This window comes from Mustela nigripes, chromosome 9 (genome assembly GCF_022355385.1).
Source record: "Mustela nigripes isolate SB6536 chromosome 9, MUSNIG.SB6536, whole genome shotgun sequence".
Taxonomy (NCBI): Eukaryota; Metazoa; Chordata; class Mammalia; order Carnivora; family Mustelidae; genus Mustela; species Mustela nigripes.
Window position 1 is genome coordinate 87,677,182 of NC_081565.1, and position 15,274 is coordinate 87,692,455.

Here is a 15,274-nt window from a genome sequence, read left to right on the forward strand (position 1 = left end):
CGCAAGAGGCGCACGTGCATCAGGCTCAGCTGGTCCCCCGAGGTCTCTCTCCCAATAGCCGCCCTGTCAGCTCCTGCCCCGACAGCCTCCTTTTGGGGAAACAAGCATATTTGTCAGCCTAAGAATCATCATGAGTTTGCATTTTCCATGGGAGGTTTCCGGAGAGGCGGGGCCAGCCAGCTCTGGAAATGACAGCTGCTCGGGGGTCTCAGGGTGGCAGGGCACAGGGATGGAAACCGGCGGGGGCAGAGGAAGCAGCTCCAGGGCCCAGCGGCCCAGGCCCATGCAGCCGGCTCGGGCTAATGCACTCGTTCCCAGGTGCGCGTGGGCAAGTGAGGGCCGGGGGTAGGGAGAGCCCGGCGCAGGGGCCGTCTGCTGTGCCTGGAGGCCGCCGGACAGCATGGCCAACCGCTGGCTCAACGCCCGTGCGGCAGGCCCCGGGGGCTCCCTACTCGGAGCCTCAGTTTGCCCGTCTGTATAATGGGAACACTCCTGGGAGAACTGCAGCAGGCCTGGGACAGCATGGCTGTCAGCCAGAACTCTGTGAACTTAGCAGCTTGTGGGAAGGTGCCTCAGAGGCATATTTCTCTCCAGGAACCCCCGTTGCGTGGAGCAAGTACAGTTGCTTGCACTTGGCTAGGAGGACGCAAGGGCCACGCTGAGCCCCTGGGCCAAATGGAGCGCCCACAGCTTTGCCCCCCACAGAGGTCCTCTTGACCTTGCTCAGGGCCCAGGTGAGGGACCCGTGAGCCTGCCCGTTCCCCAGCAGTCCCCCTCCCGGGCCTGGCTGGGGCTGGATTTCAGATCCCTTGCAGCCAGGTCCCCATGCGAACGGCTCCCGTCACTGCAGAGGCTGGACTGGGGGCTGCTGCCCCGCTGGCCCGCCACACCAGTGTCCTGGTCCCCACACCTGCTCTGGACTCGGAGCTCAGGGGTGGTGGAGCCTCTGGAGGTCAGTGGGCCCATGAGGGTCCTTGGCTGGTCTACAGCTACTCCACGTATCACGAGGGCGTGAGATGCCAATTCCCAGAGCAGATTTCTTCCCGGGCAGGTGCCTTGGGGTGTTCTCCATGCTTGTTGCACTTTCTGAGAGATGCAGCTGGGAAAAGGTGACAGACACACCCTGGTGAAGGTGACAGAGACACCTGGGTGAAGGTGGTGAGTGCGGGCATGGCTGGCTGCCAGGAGGGGAAAAGAGGCTTCGCAAGGGCTGTAATTTTAGCTCAGCTGGTAACACCTGCTATGTTGTGAACATTTGTGTCTCCAAAATCCACAATATTGAAACCTACCCCCCAAGGTGGTGGTGGTAGGACCTAGGGCCCCTGGGGGTCACCAGATCATGAGGGTGGCGCCCAAGATGGGATTAGTGACCTTACAAAAGGGGATCCAGAAGGCCTGCCACACGAGGCTACAGTGAGAAGAGGAAGCCGGTTCTCACCACACACCACACACCACACGGAATCTGCCGGTGCCTTGATCTCAGACTTCCAGCCTCCTGAAGTAAATGTCTGTCTGTACACGCCACCCGAACCAAGACAACGCCTCGGAAGAAACATCCCAGAGATAAGACAGGCTTGGCAGGCCAGTGGTGGGAAAGGCTCCGCTGCCATCTGCCACCTGAGACCTGTGAAGCCTCCACTCCTTAGGGCCCTGTGGTGGGGTTCCTTCCCCTGAGCAAGGGGTGGTCAGTGCCTGTCCCAGGTCTCAGGACCCAGCTGGTGAGCTGTGGCGGTCCCTCGGGGCAGGAAAGGCACCACAGGTCACAAACTCCCTGCTCCCCCTGCCCCAGCTGCTCTAGGCCCTCACCGTTCGTCCCTGTATCCTCACCTCCACACACCTACAACCGGAACCATTCACAGTCCAGGCCTGAGCACGCCGTGCCCACAGCTGGAACGCTCTTTCCTAAACCCCCATGGATTTAGCCTTCAGACTTCGGTAAAATGTTACTTCCTCCAAGCCCTTCCAAATACTACAGTGACAAGAATAGGTCCTCATCCTGGCCACAGTAGTGTGGGGATGCCACTTCCACCTCCAGAAGAGTGCAGGAGCTGGGAGAGGCTGCCTGGGGCGGAGCATAGTTGCCAAGATTAGATCTGTGGTGTGAGGAGGGTTAAGGAGAGTGAAATGATGTGTGAGGAGGGGGTGCAGAAGTGTGAAGTGCGAGGTGACGTGGGGGGTGTGAGGAGTATATGAGGAGGTTGAGATGGATGTGAGGAGGGCGTCGTGAGGAGGAGTATGAGCAGGATGTGAAAAGGTGTGAGGGGGTATGAGGAGGTTGAGGAGGGTGTGAAGAAGTCAGGTGGCATGAGGAGGCGAAAGGAGGGTGTGAGGAGACATGACGAGTATATGAAGGGGTATGAGGAGGATGTTGGAAGCAAGTAGGAGGGCGTGGGAGGAGATCGGAGAGATGTGGTAGAGGAGGTGTGAGGAGGGTGTGAGGAGGTGTGAGGAGTGTAAGGGAGGTATGAGGAGGTGGAAGAAGACGTGAGGAGGTAGAGGAGGGTGTGAGGAGAGTGTGACAGAGAGTGTTGGTGAAGAAGGGATCTTCTAGTGCAAGGAGTTTGGGCTCTAGATACCCTTGCCTTGGACGGATGTGGTTAGGGCCATGTGATTAGGGCTGGGTGAGGACACAGCCTGATGTTTGTGGGGCCGGAAATGGCATCTTGCACAACACAGCGCTCCCTCCTGGGAAAGGGTGGTGTTGACGGCAGGTGCGGTGTCCAGGCGAAGGTGCTGACGCGGCTGGATCCGGAGTTGTTATTTCCCGTTCCCCTGGGTCAGCATTCTTCGATGGGCTCAGCAGGGTCCTGTCCCCCAGGCCCCCTGAAAGCTCTGTTCAAGGCCAGGCCTGACCAGACCCCTGGATCGGCCTCCTGCTGGATTGGCCCTGGCACCCGCTGTCGCACAGATGGCAGCACTAGCCCTTCAGCACTAGCCACGTGGCCGCTGGGACCCTGATTCTTACCTCACCTGGAAGGGGCCGGGGCCAATCCCCCCACTGAGGGAGGGCCTGGCTGTGGTGGGGGCAGGTCCTGCTGCCCGGGGGCAGCCTCCTGGGGCCTCACACCTTACCTCACCCTTACCTCAGTACTTGAGAGAAAGAAAGAAAAAAAAACAACATCAAAAACGTCAGCTCCCTGATTTTTAAAATGCCCGGGGAAATGCAGAATTCCATCCAAGTCAAGTCGGGTGGGAGAGGAGTTGCCGAGGGAAGGAGAAGCCGAGGAAGGAGAAGGCGGCAGCAGCCTGGTGGGGGAGGGGGACGGGCCTGACCCCGCAGCCAGCGGCACCCACCTGGTCCCAGCCTCACCCAGCCTCACCTCCTTGGGCCCCTGAGCCGCCCCTGGCCCTCCTCCTCTCAGGCGAGCGGCGCGGGGGCCTTGAAAGCTGCACCGGGGCCGAGGAACCGCCGCGTGAGGAGACCCAGAGGGCAGAGGTTCCGGGGAGAGATGGCGGGCGCCCTCGGCCTTCCACGGCGCGGAGTACTTCCCCTCACGGGGCCGCTGCCCAGGGATGACCCATCTGGCCCCGGGCCCCTGGCCCTCACCCACCCCACGGTCCTTGCCCAGCCGGCGGCTCTCTCCGGGTAGGCAGCCCCCGCCGAGGGTCCGTCCGGGTCCGGGCACCGCCTCCGAGCTCCCGCTTCCCCAGGGCCCCGGTCTCCGCGTCTCCGGGCTCCTCCCGCCCCTCCCTCCCTCGCGGGGTCTCGCTGTCCCCCCAGGGCTCTGTGGGCCCCGGTTGGCGGACACACACGCAGGGCCTGGCTCGGGAGGATGAGTGAGGAGGTCTGCGGCACATTTACTGAGCGCCAGCTGTATGCCAGACACGGTGCCAAGGACACAGGACACAGATGGTGGCGTCGAGCCTCAGGAGACTGGCAGGTGGGACCCCCGTCTCCGGGGGCAGCCCTGGCCTTCAGCCAGGCAGGGCAGCGGCGGGCAGGGCTCAGGCACGGGCCCGGCGGACGCCGTGGATGCTCACGCCAGCCCGGGCCACCGCAGGCAGAGCGAACCCACACGGCCTAGGGCGCCCAGCGGGGAGGGTCGGAAGCCCCTACGGGGGGCCTCAGAGCTGAGGCGACCCTGCGGATCGGCCCCCATGCCAAGGTCCTGAGACGGAAACACATCGGCAGGGTCAGGGGCCAGAGTGGCTGCCGAGGCTCGTGCCTGGGAGCTGGTGGGTGGGGAGGCGGGGGGCACCCGGGCCAGCGGAGCAGGCTGTGGGGTCCGGGATGCACGGACTACGGCCACCATCTCTCGCTGTCCCCAGTGCCCCCGGCACCCGTGAAGGCCAGCCTGGCTTCGTGACCGGGGCTTGGTCCTCTGGGGTTCACCCCTCTGGCACATGCTGACACACTCCCTGTCCTGGCCAAAGGAGGAGCTGGGCCATCTGTTGGCCATGTCCCTGGCACTCCCCATGTGACTGCCGGCCGGCCCACAGCACCGGCCACAGGCCACCGTGGGCAACACCAGGGGCGTGGTGCGGGGCGTCTTCCACCTGTGTCAGACCTGGGGCAGGACTGAGCCAGGGAACAGGCTGTCCGGGGCATGTGGGGCGGCCGAGGGGGAGAGGGGCAAGGGAGACAGGACGGGCTGACAGGAGGGCCAGGTTGTGGGGACAGGTCACAGATGCGAGCCTGACTCACCACAGCTTTCTGGCAAAAGCCAAGTCAATGAAGGGGAGACCTGCTTACGGAAGCCAGAAGCGGGAGGGGTGGGCTCAGCGGCACCCCCATTCCCGAGTTGGTGACCTTCGCACCACCAGAGCCCAGGGCCGGCCACTGCGCAGGCCCACACCTGCCCCTGCTCGGCAGGGGCTCGCGCTCTTCAGCCCCCCTGGGAACACGGCGGGGGGGGGGTCCTCTGCCGGCTCCTTGTGCTTCTTCACGGGCCTTGTCCCACACGGGGCTCCCCTATACAAGCCCTCCTTGCAGGGCACGGAGGCGCTCGCCAGAGGGCAGGGCTGCCCTGGGGCCCCAGCTCCGTGCTAGCCGGCATTTCGCCACTGTGTTTCATCCGTTTCCCCAGGCTTTTTCTTGGAGTGTTTTGATGGAAATTTTTGAGGCGGAGGAGGGGCCCCAAGCGGAGAGAACCCCAAGCGAACTCTGGGTCCAGTGTGGAGTCTAACATTGTGACCTGAGCTGAAATCAAGAGTTGGATGCTCGACCCACTGTGTCTCCCAGGTGCCTCTTTCCCGGAGGGTCTTAAGGCAAAGCGTGGCCCGTCTCAGCACGAGCACTTCTGTCATTGATCACTTTGTGCAAGCTGACCAGGGGGTCACCGAGCATCTCTAAGGAACTGCCCTGGGCTTAGAGCGCGGAGGGGCCCTGGAGCCATTAGGTACTCGACCTAGAACACCGGGTGAGGGTGTTGCCAGGTCAAGGGTGTGAGGGGTGGGGCCAGTGGGGGTCAGGACAGAGGGGCCAAGGGGGCAGAGAGCGAGGGGTCAGCCCCCGGAGGTTGCAGGTGTGGACTGAGAGAGCAGGGGGTTCCAGCCAGCGAGGGGACCCTCGAGACAGGCCCTTGCAGGTGTCCACCCCACACCAGCCCCCGTCCTCGGCCCCCTTGGCCCGACTGACCAGCAGCACTGGGCACCCCATGTGGACCAAGGCTGTGGGCATTGGGGGGAGACTGTGGGCAGGAAACCTGAGTGCTGGAAATTTCCATGAGGTCAGGGGCTGTGGTGTGTGCCCCGAGTACACATGGGGGTGATGCTGCTCCCCAAGCTTATCCTGCACACTGTCCTTCCCTTGACCTCTGCAGTGGCGGTTCCAGGCCTTGGCTTCTGACCACAAAGCCACCAAAGTTGATGAGGGACCAGTGGCCTCATCACGCCCATGACAGAGCACCCCTGCCCGTCGTCCTGAACATGCCTACCTAAGCCCCAAAGCCGGAGCCGGGAGTGGGGTGGGCGGAGTTGACCCTGCTATGTGAGTCCGCGGGCTGCCTGGCAACACGCGCGCAGATCTGCAGTGTAGACGAGAGCGCTGGATCAGGCTGGTTTTCTGACCTGGTCATCATGTGCGGTCATGTCGGCGACCTCACTTCTGGGAGGCCCACACTGACCTTTCTGGCATTCGTCACTGTGTGTTGTCCCCAGGAGCCATGGCCGCCCTGGAAAACCCGGGTCCCGAGCAGCTCCAGGGCTGGGGGCCACGGCTGCGCCTCACAGAGCGAACAAGGGTGCGTGGTGTGAACCGTCTCTGTGGCTCTCCTGTGTGTCTCCAGTAACAAAAGATGCCGGCCTGGAGCGTCCAGAACCTGGTTTCTGCCTCAAACTCAGACTGACAGGCCAGGCACCGGCACCGCGAGAGCCCTCGGTCCCTGTGCAGGCGCCCCTGGTTGGGACTGCAGCCCCACGTTGGCCCAGCGGGTGGCCCTCACAGGCTGGGGGTCTGGGGACGTAATGCAGGGCCCAGGCCCAAGAGGGATAGAGATGCGTCAGCTTTATTGGTTGTTGGTTTAGAAATGCGGGGGCTCAGGCCCCTGAGGGGGGGCAGGGGCACGGCCCCGTCACTGCTGGTGGAAGGCGTGTACAGAGGCCGTGGCCAGCGGGGGCCAGCAGTCCCTGTCCCAGGTCAGGAGGCACAGACGCCAAGGGTCCCCAGCATGTGGCCTCGAAGTCCTCGTTGCGCTGGCGACATGGGGGTCTCCTTGTCACTCTGGAAACGTCCTGAGTCCAAGGCCGACTGGGACCCCTTGCCCACATCCTTGGGCTGCTGTGTGTCCGTGGTGACCACCACCCTGCCCCACGTGTCCCCTGGGCCATGCTCCAGGAGAATGGGCAGCCAAGGACAGAGCAGGACCTGCACTGGCCTGGGGTGGCCTAGCCATGGGCGGCTAGTCCTAGGACAGTCTAGTGGGGCCCGCCTGGGCTCTTGCGGTTGCCAGGAGTGCCCCCCATAGGGAGGCGGCTCCAGGATCTGGGTAGCTGTGGCCGGGTGCAATCCGGGGGCATCTGCCACAAAGGGAGAGGAGAGGTGTGAGGGCCTCCAGCCCTACTGTGGTTACCAGACTTGAGCCTTGAGGCCACTATGACTCCAGAGGCAGAAGGGCCCAATTCTGATCTGGGCAAGCCTCAGTTTCCCTGCTCCGGTCAGTGTCAGGATTTAAAGGGGGGCCGTGGAGAGCAGAGGCTGGCGGGCTGATGGTCAGGGAGGGTCAGGACTGCGTCTGGGGGTACACAGTCGGCAATTAATAAACTGCCGGGTCACCATGCCCCGAGCATGGGAGTAGGCTGGCATCTGGAAGGTTCTACAGGGGACAGCCCTGACAATAAACCAGGGCCAGCAGCCAGGTAGCGAGTGGGAACCCAGGTGGGGCCAACAGCCATGGTGTGGGCAGAACAGACGCTCCCAGCCAGGCCACGTGCTGGCCCTGCTCAGGATCCTGCCTCATCACCTGCCGGCCATGCCAGAGCAGTGGGGTGTTCAGGCAGTGTCCCGCCTACTCGGCCGGGGTGCAGGGGGGTGGGGGTGCTGGCGGGCTGTCTGTTAGCAGCGCCCACCCTCACTTGGGGGCAGGTTCGAGGCCATATGCACCTGTGGTGTGCAGCCCGGGGCCAGAGCCCCAGGTGCAGGACACATGCCACGTGCTGTGCCTACAGCACTGGCCCTGGAGATGGCCAGGGGTTCCCCGGCCTCCCCGTAGCTCCTGCTCCCAAGGAGGGCAACCGTGAGTGGGTGCTCACCTCTCTGAGCAAGGACATGGGAGCTACATGGCCAAGAGTGCCCACCCTGTGAGGTCCAGACAGGACAGACGCCAGGCACAGAGGTCTGCTTGTGCTGGACAGTGGGGAGCCTGCCTTCTGCTCACCTGAACCCTACTGCCGGGGAGCCACATCCATCACGGGCTTCTGGACACCAAAGGCCGTGATGAAGATATTGACCACGACAATGATGAAAACCAGGCCGGTGGCCAGGTTGTTGAGGAAGTCCAGCTTGGCGTGCTTGGCCGGATTGTTGAGGTCGTACCTGACTGTGGGCACAAGGGAGCAGACAATGCACCGCGGCCCTGCAACCCTGGGGCTGCAGCCTCATGAAGGGTGAGAGCTGGGCCTGTGGCCTCAGCCCTGCAGCCGTGCTTCCACCAGCACAGAGCTGAGTGGCCCGGAACACCGTGGGAGCAGAGGAACCAGCCCTGGGGACAGGTCTGGACTGTAAGGCACACTGTGCTGAGCTCACGCAGGGAAGCCCCGTTCTGAGAGCCCGTGTGCGGTGTCTGGCGATCTTCACATCTCCCCAAGGACCCGTGCTTATGCCCATCTTACGGATGGGGGAACTGAGGCCTGTGTACCTGCCCCAGGTCACAGAGCCAGCAGTGGAGGTAAGCCCTGACCCTCACCTCGGGGGCAGGACCACCATCCATTCCCTGGAGACTGCTGAGGGCTGCGTTTTTCTACATCCTCAGCTTGGGTGGGTGGAAGGACAGAGACATGCGGGGCCCTCTGAGGGCCACAGTGGGGAGCCACATCCTGACCGCATGGCTGAGTGGGGCCTGTCAGGTGGTGAGCACCCTGTCCCGGGGGGTATGCAAGCAGCACCACCGGATCACGGGCAGGGTTGCCCCAGGGCCCACCCCCGGGACCCCAGCCCAGGCTCACACCAAGGAAGATGAGCAGCACGCCCACGCCAATCTGCAGCACGAGGGAGATGGAGATGAGGACCACCAGGGGGACGAAGAAGGCGAAGCTGGGGCCCTGCTCGATGACGGCCTTCAGCTGGGAAGCGTTGGCCATCAGCAGCGCGATGTCCAGCATGCTCTCCGCGGCGCTCTTCTTGTTGGCGTAATGGTTCACGTTGATGGGCCGGTTCCGGCCCCAGCGGGATGGCTGCGGGGAGGGGGCAGTCAGCCTGGGACAGGCAGGGCTGTGGGGCTCGGTGGGGCCTGCAGATCTGAGGCCCACACAGGGCTGCGGGACGCCCCTGGGAGTCAGGTCCCGGAGGAGAGGCTCAGCACACAAGCCACTTTGAGACGAGAAGGCCACCGTCCCCCGCCCTGGGTGGGGCCCGCTGGCGCCTTCCCTGCGTGCCTGGTGCCCCTGCGGCCCTCTAGTGGCCGCAGGCCAGGGCGGGAAAGGGTGAGCGGATGGGATGGTGTCGATGCAGGGCTACAGTCGAGCTTTGCTACTGCTTTTATTTTTACAAACAATTCTAAACCACTTGATTGAGGTGCCATCACCCCAGGAAAAGCTGGGCACGACGAAGGTAAACAGCCTGGAACCTCAGCATGCACACACGTGACACCCTGGCAGCTCCCAGGCCTCCGCTCCAGACGCCTCCTCCTGCCTTTTATTCAGTATTTGTGCGGCCTTTCCCCACAGAGCCTCCAGGACTTGGAGCGGGGCGGGGCACTTCCTGCCGGGGCTTCCCAGCACCTCTGCCTGGGAACAGGGCCAGGCCTATGAGCCCGGCCGCTGGCCACGCCTCATGCCCTCCACACACCGCCCAGAGGTCACCGCCTCCAGGAAGCCCCTCTCTCCTGGGGTGCCAGCTGGGGGGAGGCAGGAGAAGGCCCTCCTCCCTCACTAGGCCTCCCCGTAACCCCTCAGCCCAGGCCCTCATGCACAGGAGTCACAGAGCCACCAGGCCCAGCCCTGTGGCCTCCCGGGGCACTCGGAGCTCGTGTTTCTACCCGTCATAAAAGATGCAGGCCTGGGAGGCAGGCTGCCCGGAGAGGGGCCGACACGGCAGGTGAGAGGCTCCCTCCACTTTGTATCTGGAAATCTCACCCCAGAAAATCCTGAACTCCAGGAGCAGGGGCGGGACAGGGTTCGCTCCAGCTGCCTGTCTTGTTAGACTTCAACGTAATGGAGAATAATGTGCCCAGGAGGAAGGGAGAATGCGCGTGCAGAACAGAGGCTGTGGGCCCTGCCCCGCCTTTCCTCAGCACCGCGGCTAAGCGGCAAATCCACTGGGTTTAAAATTCCAGACCCAACAGGGAAAGCCGGCTCCTGGGACCCAAACCCCAGCACTGCTTCTGGAATATTCCACCCACAGTCAAGTCCTGCTGGGGTCCCAACTTCCCATCAAGAGACATCAGGGCACGGCTGCTCCTCCACAGGGTCCCCGCGCAGGCACCAGGGGCCAGTGCTCCCACCGCCCGAGGCTGTCCCCGGCTCTGCTGCTGCACAGCTGCAGGGCTGGCCAAGCCTCGTTCTGTGTGCGCCCCTCTGAGGGGTGGGTGTCCGGGGTGCTGGCCTGCACTGGGCATGTGCTCCTAAGGTGCACAAAGCCAGAAGCACCAAGCCTTCCCTCAAGGCCACCACAGTACTCATCCTGGTCCCCAGGCCCGGAGAAAACAGCCAGGTGCACCACGCACACCCACACAAGCACGGGCACATAAATACAGTGCATGAGCAAACATAACCGTGTCTGCACGTATACACACGCACGAGCAAGCACATACAGGCACACACAAGCACACATGTACGTACCCAGTACACGCACACACGCATGCACGTCTAGGCTCACGGTGCTGGCCTCTGCGGAGGAGGAGGAAGTTCCTTCCCTCTTGAGTCCCTCCAGACCCTTTGAGCCCTTCATAGACATGCACGTATGAATACAGAAGGACACTCGGTGCCCTGCGTCCCCGCTGTCCTCCGCTGGGTGCCCTCCTCTGGGGTGCCCCCCCCCACACACACACTGTGGGCAAACTGAGACTAGCAGGAAGCACCCAATCCAAAGCCAAGAGCAAGTGAGGTCTGCACTTGGAATGCGGGCCCGGGACTCAGAAGCCCCCTACAGAGGGGGTTGGGGTCAGGGCTGGCCTATGGGGGCTGTGTACTCGGAGGCACCCCTGGGCTCCAGCCGTGTGACCTCAGGACAGACAGTACCCTCTGAGCCTCGGTCTCCCGTGTGGGCCACAGGGCCAGGAGCACGCAACCCGTGAGGTTCTAGTGGGCCTAGCCTCTGCCTCGCAGACCTGGGGGACATGCCAGGGCCGGGGACACACGCCCCTCCTGGTGCAGGGCACTTCCTGCCACAGGACCATCTGCTTCCTGTTGAACCCGTGCAGTGATGGGGGCGCTGGCGGGAGTCCAGTCCTGGCCATGCGGCCTTGACAACGTGCTCCCCCGCAGCTGGCTTTTCTCCCTGTCCGTCAGCCCTAGGCCACACTAGGAAGCTTTGGTGCCCACCGAGTTCCCCACTAAGGGAGAGGGAGCACTAACCTCCCTTTCCACAGAGTCGGGGAGCCGCGGTTCAGGGGAGCTGCCCAGGGCAGAGCAGAGCCCCACAGCTGCCGAGGAGGGGCTTGGACCTACAGGGGGACTCTGGGGCCTGGGTGATGGCTGAGTCCCAGGGAAGCCCCGGTCCTGGGAAGCCCACCAGGGTGAGGTCAGAAGGTGGCTGGAGCCTTTGGCCTGAACTGACGGACTTCCCAGAGCTGTGCTGGGAACCGCCCCCAGAGGCCTCTGCCTGTGACCTGAGTAGTGCAGGGAACAAACACCCTGGTTAATGTGTTCCCAGGGCCTTCCCCAAACCTCGGTGGTGGTCCCAGGAGCTGGGTGAGCTCTGGATGTGTTCCCCTAAAAACCAGGAAGGTTCCCTGTGGGTAAAGAGCCAGAAGAGAGCAAGGAGGACCCCCTTGTGTGGACAGAAGCCTTGGGGTGGCTCTTCACAAGACCTAGCCCAGGGCCACTGTGCTGAGCGTCCTCAGCTTGGATGGGGAGGGGTTGAGACATATGTGAACCCAGATGTGCACCCGAGCAAGCACTGGGTTCTTGCCCCAGCTTAACAGATGCTGTAGTCCAGCAGTCCAGCCCCCGCCTGGATGGAAGGAGCTGGGGTGCCCACCCCAGCCTCCTGCTCCCCTGGGAGATGAGAGCTGAACTCGTGCAGGACCAAGGGGTTTCAGTTACGGATACTCTCTAATCCTGCCTGTTACTGACCCCAAACCCCACATAAGAGTGTGGGACAGGAACTCCTGCCCAGAGGCACCTTTGCGTTTTCAGGACGAGAGACAAAGGCCCCCACCAGATCCACAATGTCCATCAGCTGCCCGGCTAGGAGCTGGCGTGGCACTTCCACATGCACCTGTCTCTAGCACCCCTGAATCCCACAACCAGGTTCTCTGCCTCCGTTCCTTCATCTGCAAAATGGGCAGATGGAACTGACTGCAGGTGCGGAGGCCCCTCCATGTGCAGGAGCACAGCCAGCAAGGGCACACGGCCTCCCAAAACAGCCACACAGATCTGTAACCAAAACTCTGAAACAGGAGAAAGTAGAAACAGAGGAACGGCAGTGTGAGCTGAGCAGGACCCAGGACCCCGGATCCTGGCCCACCATAGCCCCTCCACTGGGGCGCAGCACATACCAGTGGGCCTCTGGGGAGGAACCTGAGAACTAGGAGGGTCTGGCAGGGCCTCAGTGTCCATCACCTGGCCCAGGAGAGTGGGCATGAGGCTGCCGCTCAGAGCTGGCGTGAAGGCCACCAGGCACGTGCCTGCCCTAAGTGGTCTCAGGATCCACGTCAGTGTCCCGGCAGGAAGTCTTGTTGGAGGGGTTTCCCGCAGCAGCTGGGCCGCAGGCTGGGTAGACCTACTTCCTGTGGGCTCAGCACTGGCCAGCAGTGACCCTGCGGCCACATCAGGGTGGCCTTTTAGAACTTAGCCAAGACCCTGCCAGAGCGTTCTAGATCTGCTAGGAAAGCAGAAGTGAGGAAAAGAGTGAACTTCCCTTGGGGAAGCTGAGTCTGCACAGCCCAGATGTGGCCCAGGAGCCACATTCCAGCTTGTCCGGCTCCCTCCCTGCTATGACCCTAGTGTCCACAGCAGGGCCAAGGCAGGTGTCTCCATGCCAAAACACAGCAGGCATGACACAGCCAAGGGCCACAGTAAAATTGATGTTTAGTACTTCTCCTGCCTCCAGCCACAAGCCCCTCCTGCAGGGAAGCTGGACAGCCTGGTCTCCGAGAAGTCCTGGGCGCACAGGCACAGGTGTGGGGGGGGACACATGTGGGGTTCATCTGCTGTGGGGCTCTTCCTGGAGCCAGGCCACCCTGGAAGGTGAGCGACCTGCCCTACTGTGGCCCGCAGTGGGAGTCCTGAGACTGACAGGGGTCCTCAACCTGGGCCTCCCAGTCAGTCCCCCCACCTCAGGGGTGCCCCCGGGGATAGAGGACCAACCGAACCATCCACCTTGCCATCCAGCGCTCTCACTCTGGGTGGTAAGTCTGACGACCCCAGGAGTTTCCCTCACCCCAGCAAGACTTTCTTCCCACCCTGACCCTCACCCCCATCCACAGGGTCCCGCGACAGGGGAAGGTGCTGCCCCAAAGTCCTCTCCAGGAGTGGGTCCTGTACGGCGCGTAGTAATGTGATGACTGTGTGCCCAGCACACAGCTTAGCCCAGGAGGTCCTCACCATGCTCTCTGAGAAAGACACTGCTATCATCCTAGGTCACAGATGAGAAACTGAGACACAGAGTCACTGACTCAAAAACACAACAAGACAGGTCCTGAAGGTGGGAAGGGCAAGGCAGAGGCTGGGGGTGGTGTCAGGGCGTCCAGGCCCCAGGCAGCGGGAGCAGTGGCCTTGAGGCTGCCCACCCTTCCTGGAGGAAAGTGAATGGAGAAACCCCTTACCACTACACTGGACCGGCATGCCACCCCCACCACCCCCGCCCTGCAGCACCCAGTGCACACGTCCCCAAGTGCAGGAACCCTCCTGATTCCACTATCAACCTCTCATAGGTGGAACTTAGCACTTTCCATTAGGGCTGGTCTCAAAGCTAAGACAGCAGCTCAGTGACAATGTGACAATGGAGCCACATCTCCCCAGGCTGGACCCAGGGCCAACACAGTGACCCCACCTGACCTTCCTGGGCCCAAGATGCATGGGAGCCTGCAGGTGCATGGCCAAAGCCGAGGGGGACAGAACAGGCTTGGAGCCGAAGGCACAGCCACAGGTTGGGAGGTGAGCAGGATCTCTCCCTTCCAACCCACCTGCCCTATTTGTTACCTGACTTTCCCAAAGGCAAGCAGGGGCATTTTGTTTTCTCTTTTCCGACCGTGCACAAGAGGCCCTGAGAGGTGAGCCAGCCTCCCCAAGCACACACAGCCCTCAGCTCCAAAGTTCTTACATACCAGGGCAAGGCTGCATGAGGGCCTCCTCAGTCCTGGGTTTCCCCACCACGAAGTCAGGGACAAGTCCTGTGCCACCTGAGGGCTGTCAAGCTTTACTGAAGGGTCAGCACCGAGGCTGAGCCCCAGGAAGCTTCTGCCAAGAACAGGCAAGGATGGACAGGATTACTGCGTGGGGCCACCTGCACACAGGAGGACCTGTCCCTGCCACCTGTGCCTCACTCACCCCATGTGTCCTCGCACATTCGGGCAGCACTGCCCCAGTCTGGTTCGCACGGCTGAGAGACCTGGCATCCCTGCCCCCATCCCCAGGGGGTCAGAAAGTGAAAGAATGCTCAAAGTCAACAAGTCACCAGAGGACCATGCCCAGGACTGCACCACCTACAAAGGCTCTGGGGAAATTCTGGGCCCCGGGAAGAGGGCATGACACCCCCGGACAGGACCCCGGGGCGAAGGGGCGCACCCGCCTCTCAAGTGGAAGTTGGGACCACTGCCCGGGGGCCGGCGGTGGGGACAAGAGCGGGGGCCACAGCTGCCCCAGGTTCGCTACCGGGGCACGCAGCGGATAGTGCAGTCGCGGTGGACACGGCGGGTGACGTAACCGTCTGCCCGTTGCTGGCCTGGGGCCCGGAGGCTGGGATCCTGCGCGCCCGGGCGCGCAGCAGCGGGAGGAGATGCGGGGGCCGAAGTTAGAGCTTGGCGCGGAAGGCGGGGGAAGGTGGCGCCCAGGCCCCTCCACCGCGCGGCTCCGCGTGGGCGCCTCCCGGCCGGACCCTCGCCCCTGCCGGGGTGGCCGGAGCCCCGGGGCCACCGCTCGGACTGACGGCACGGGGCACGGGGACCCCGGCACCCCGCAGTGCGGAAGCGCCGCGCTGCCGGCCGGAGCCCCCAGGTGCCCGGGGAGCAGCCGGCGCAGGGCCCAAAGAGGGCGCGCGCCGGCCAAAATCGCACAGCGGCGCGGGCGGGGCGGGGCTTACCGAGGCGTCCGGGGAGCCAGGTGAGCCGGGGCGCAGGTCGCCGTTGAGTTCGTACTCCTCGGGGCCCGACTCCATGGTGCGGCCGCCGGAGCCACCTCGCTCCCGGCCAGAGCGCCGCCCGCGCCTGGGCCGCGGGGACCCGGCTGAGCGCCCGCCCCCGGCCCGCCCCCGGCCCGCCCCCGGCCCGCCCCCGGCCCGCCCCCGGCCCGCCCCCGG

General features: G+C 63.5%; 1 protein-coding gene across 2 annotated transcripts; it reads right to left on the reverse strand.

Annotated features, from left to right (window-relative positions):
* Positions 1-6,430: 6,430 nt before the first annotated feature.
* NINJ1 (ninjurin 1) lies at positions 6,431-15,214 on the reverse strand. Of its 2 annotated transcripts, XM_059412045.1 has the most exons (6): positions 15,059-15,141; positions 14,308-14,377; positions 14,085-14,217; positions 8,604-8,829; positions 7,815-7,976; positions 6,431-6,957 (listed from the first exon to the last, which is right to left on the reverse strand). In XM_059412045.1, the coding sequence occupies exons 2-5, from the start codon at positions 14,373-14,375 to the stop codon at positions 7,822-7,824; spliced, it is 582 nt and encodes a 193-aa protein (XP_059268028.1). In that variant the 5' UTR covers positions 14,376-14,377; positions 15,059-15,141; the 3' UTR covers positions 6,431-6,957; positions 7,815-7,821. The 2 variants fall into 2 exon arrangements, with proteins under 2 accessions (XP_059268028.1, XP_059268029.1); XM_059412046.1 differs by lacking the exons at positions 14,085-14,217; positions 14,308-14,377 and having other exon boundaries at positions 15,059-15,214.
* Between the last annotated feature and the right edge of the window lie 60 nt (positions 15,215-15,274).

Excerpts from the sequence above, each read along its gene's own strand:
- NINJ1 (XM_059412045.1), bottom strand. The coding sequence starts at position 14,375 with ATGCCAGGTCTCTCAGCCGTGCGAACCAGACTGGGGCAGTGCTGCCCG. Across the intron at positions 14,218-14,307 it reads AATGTGCGAGGACACATGGG|AAGCTTCCTGGGGCTCAGCC; the intron begins GTGAGTGAGGCA and ends TGTTCTTGGCAG. Across the intron at positions 7,977-8,603 it reads CGTGCTGCTCATCTTCCTTG|TCAGGTACGACCTCAACAAT; the intron begins GTGTGAGCCTGG and ends TTGTGCCCACAG.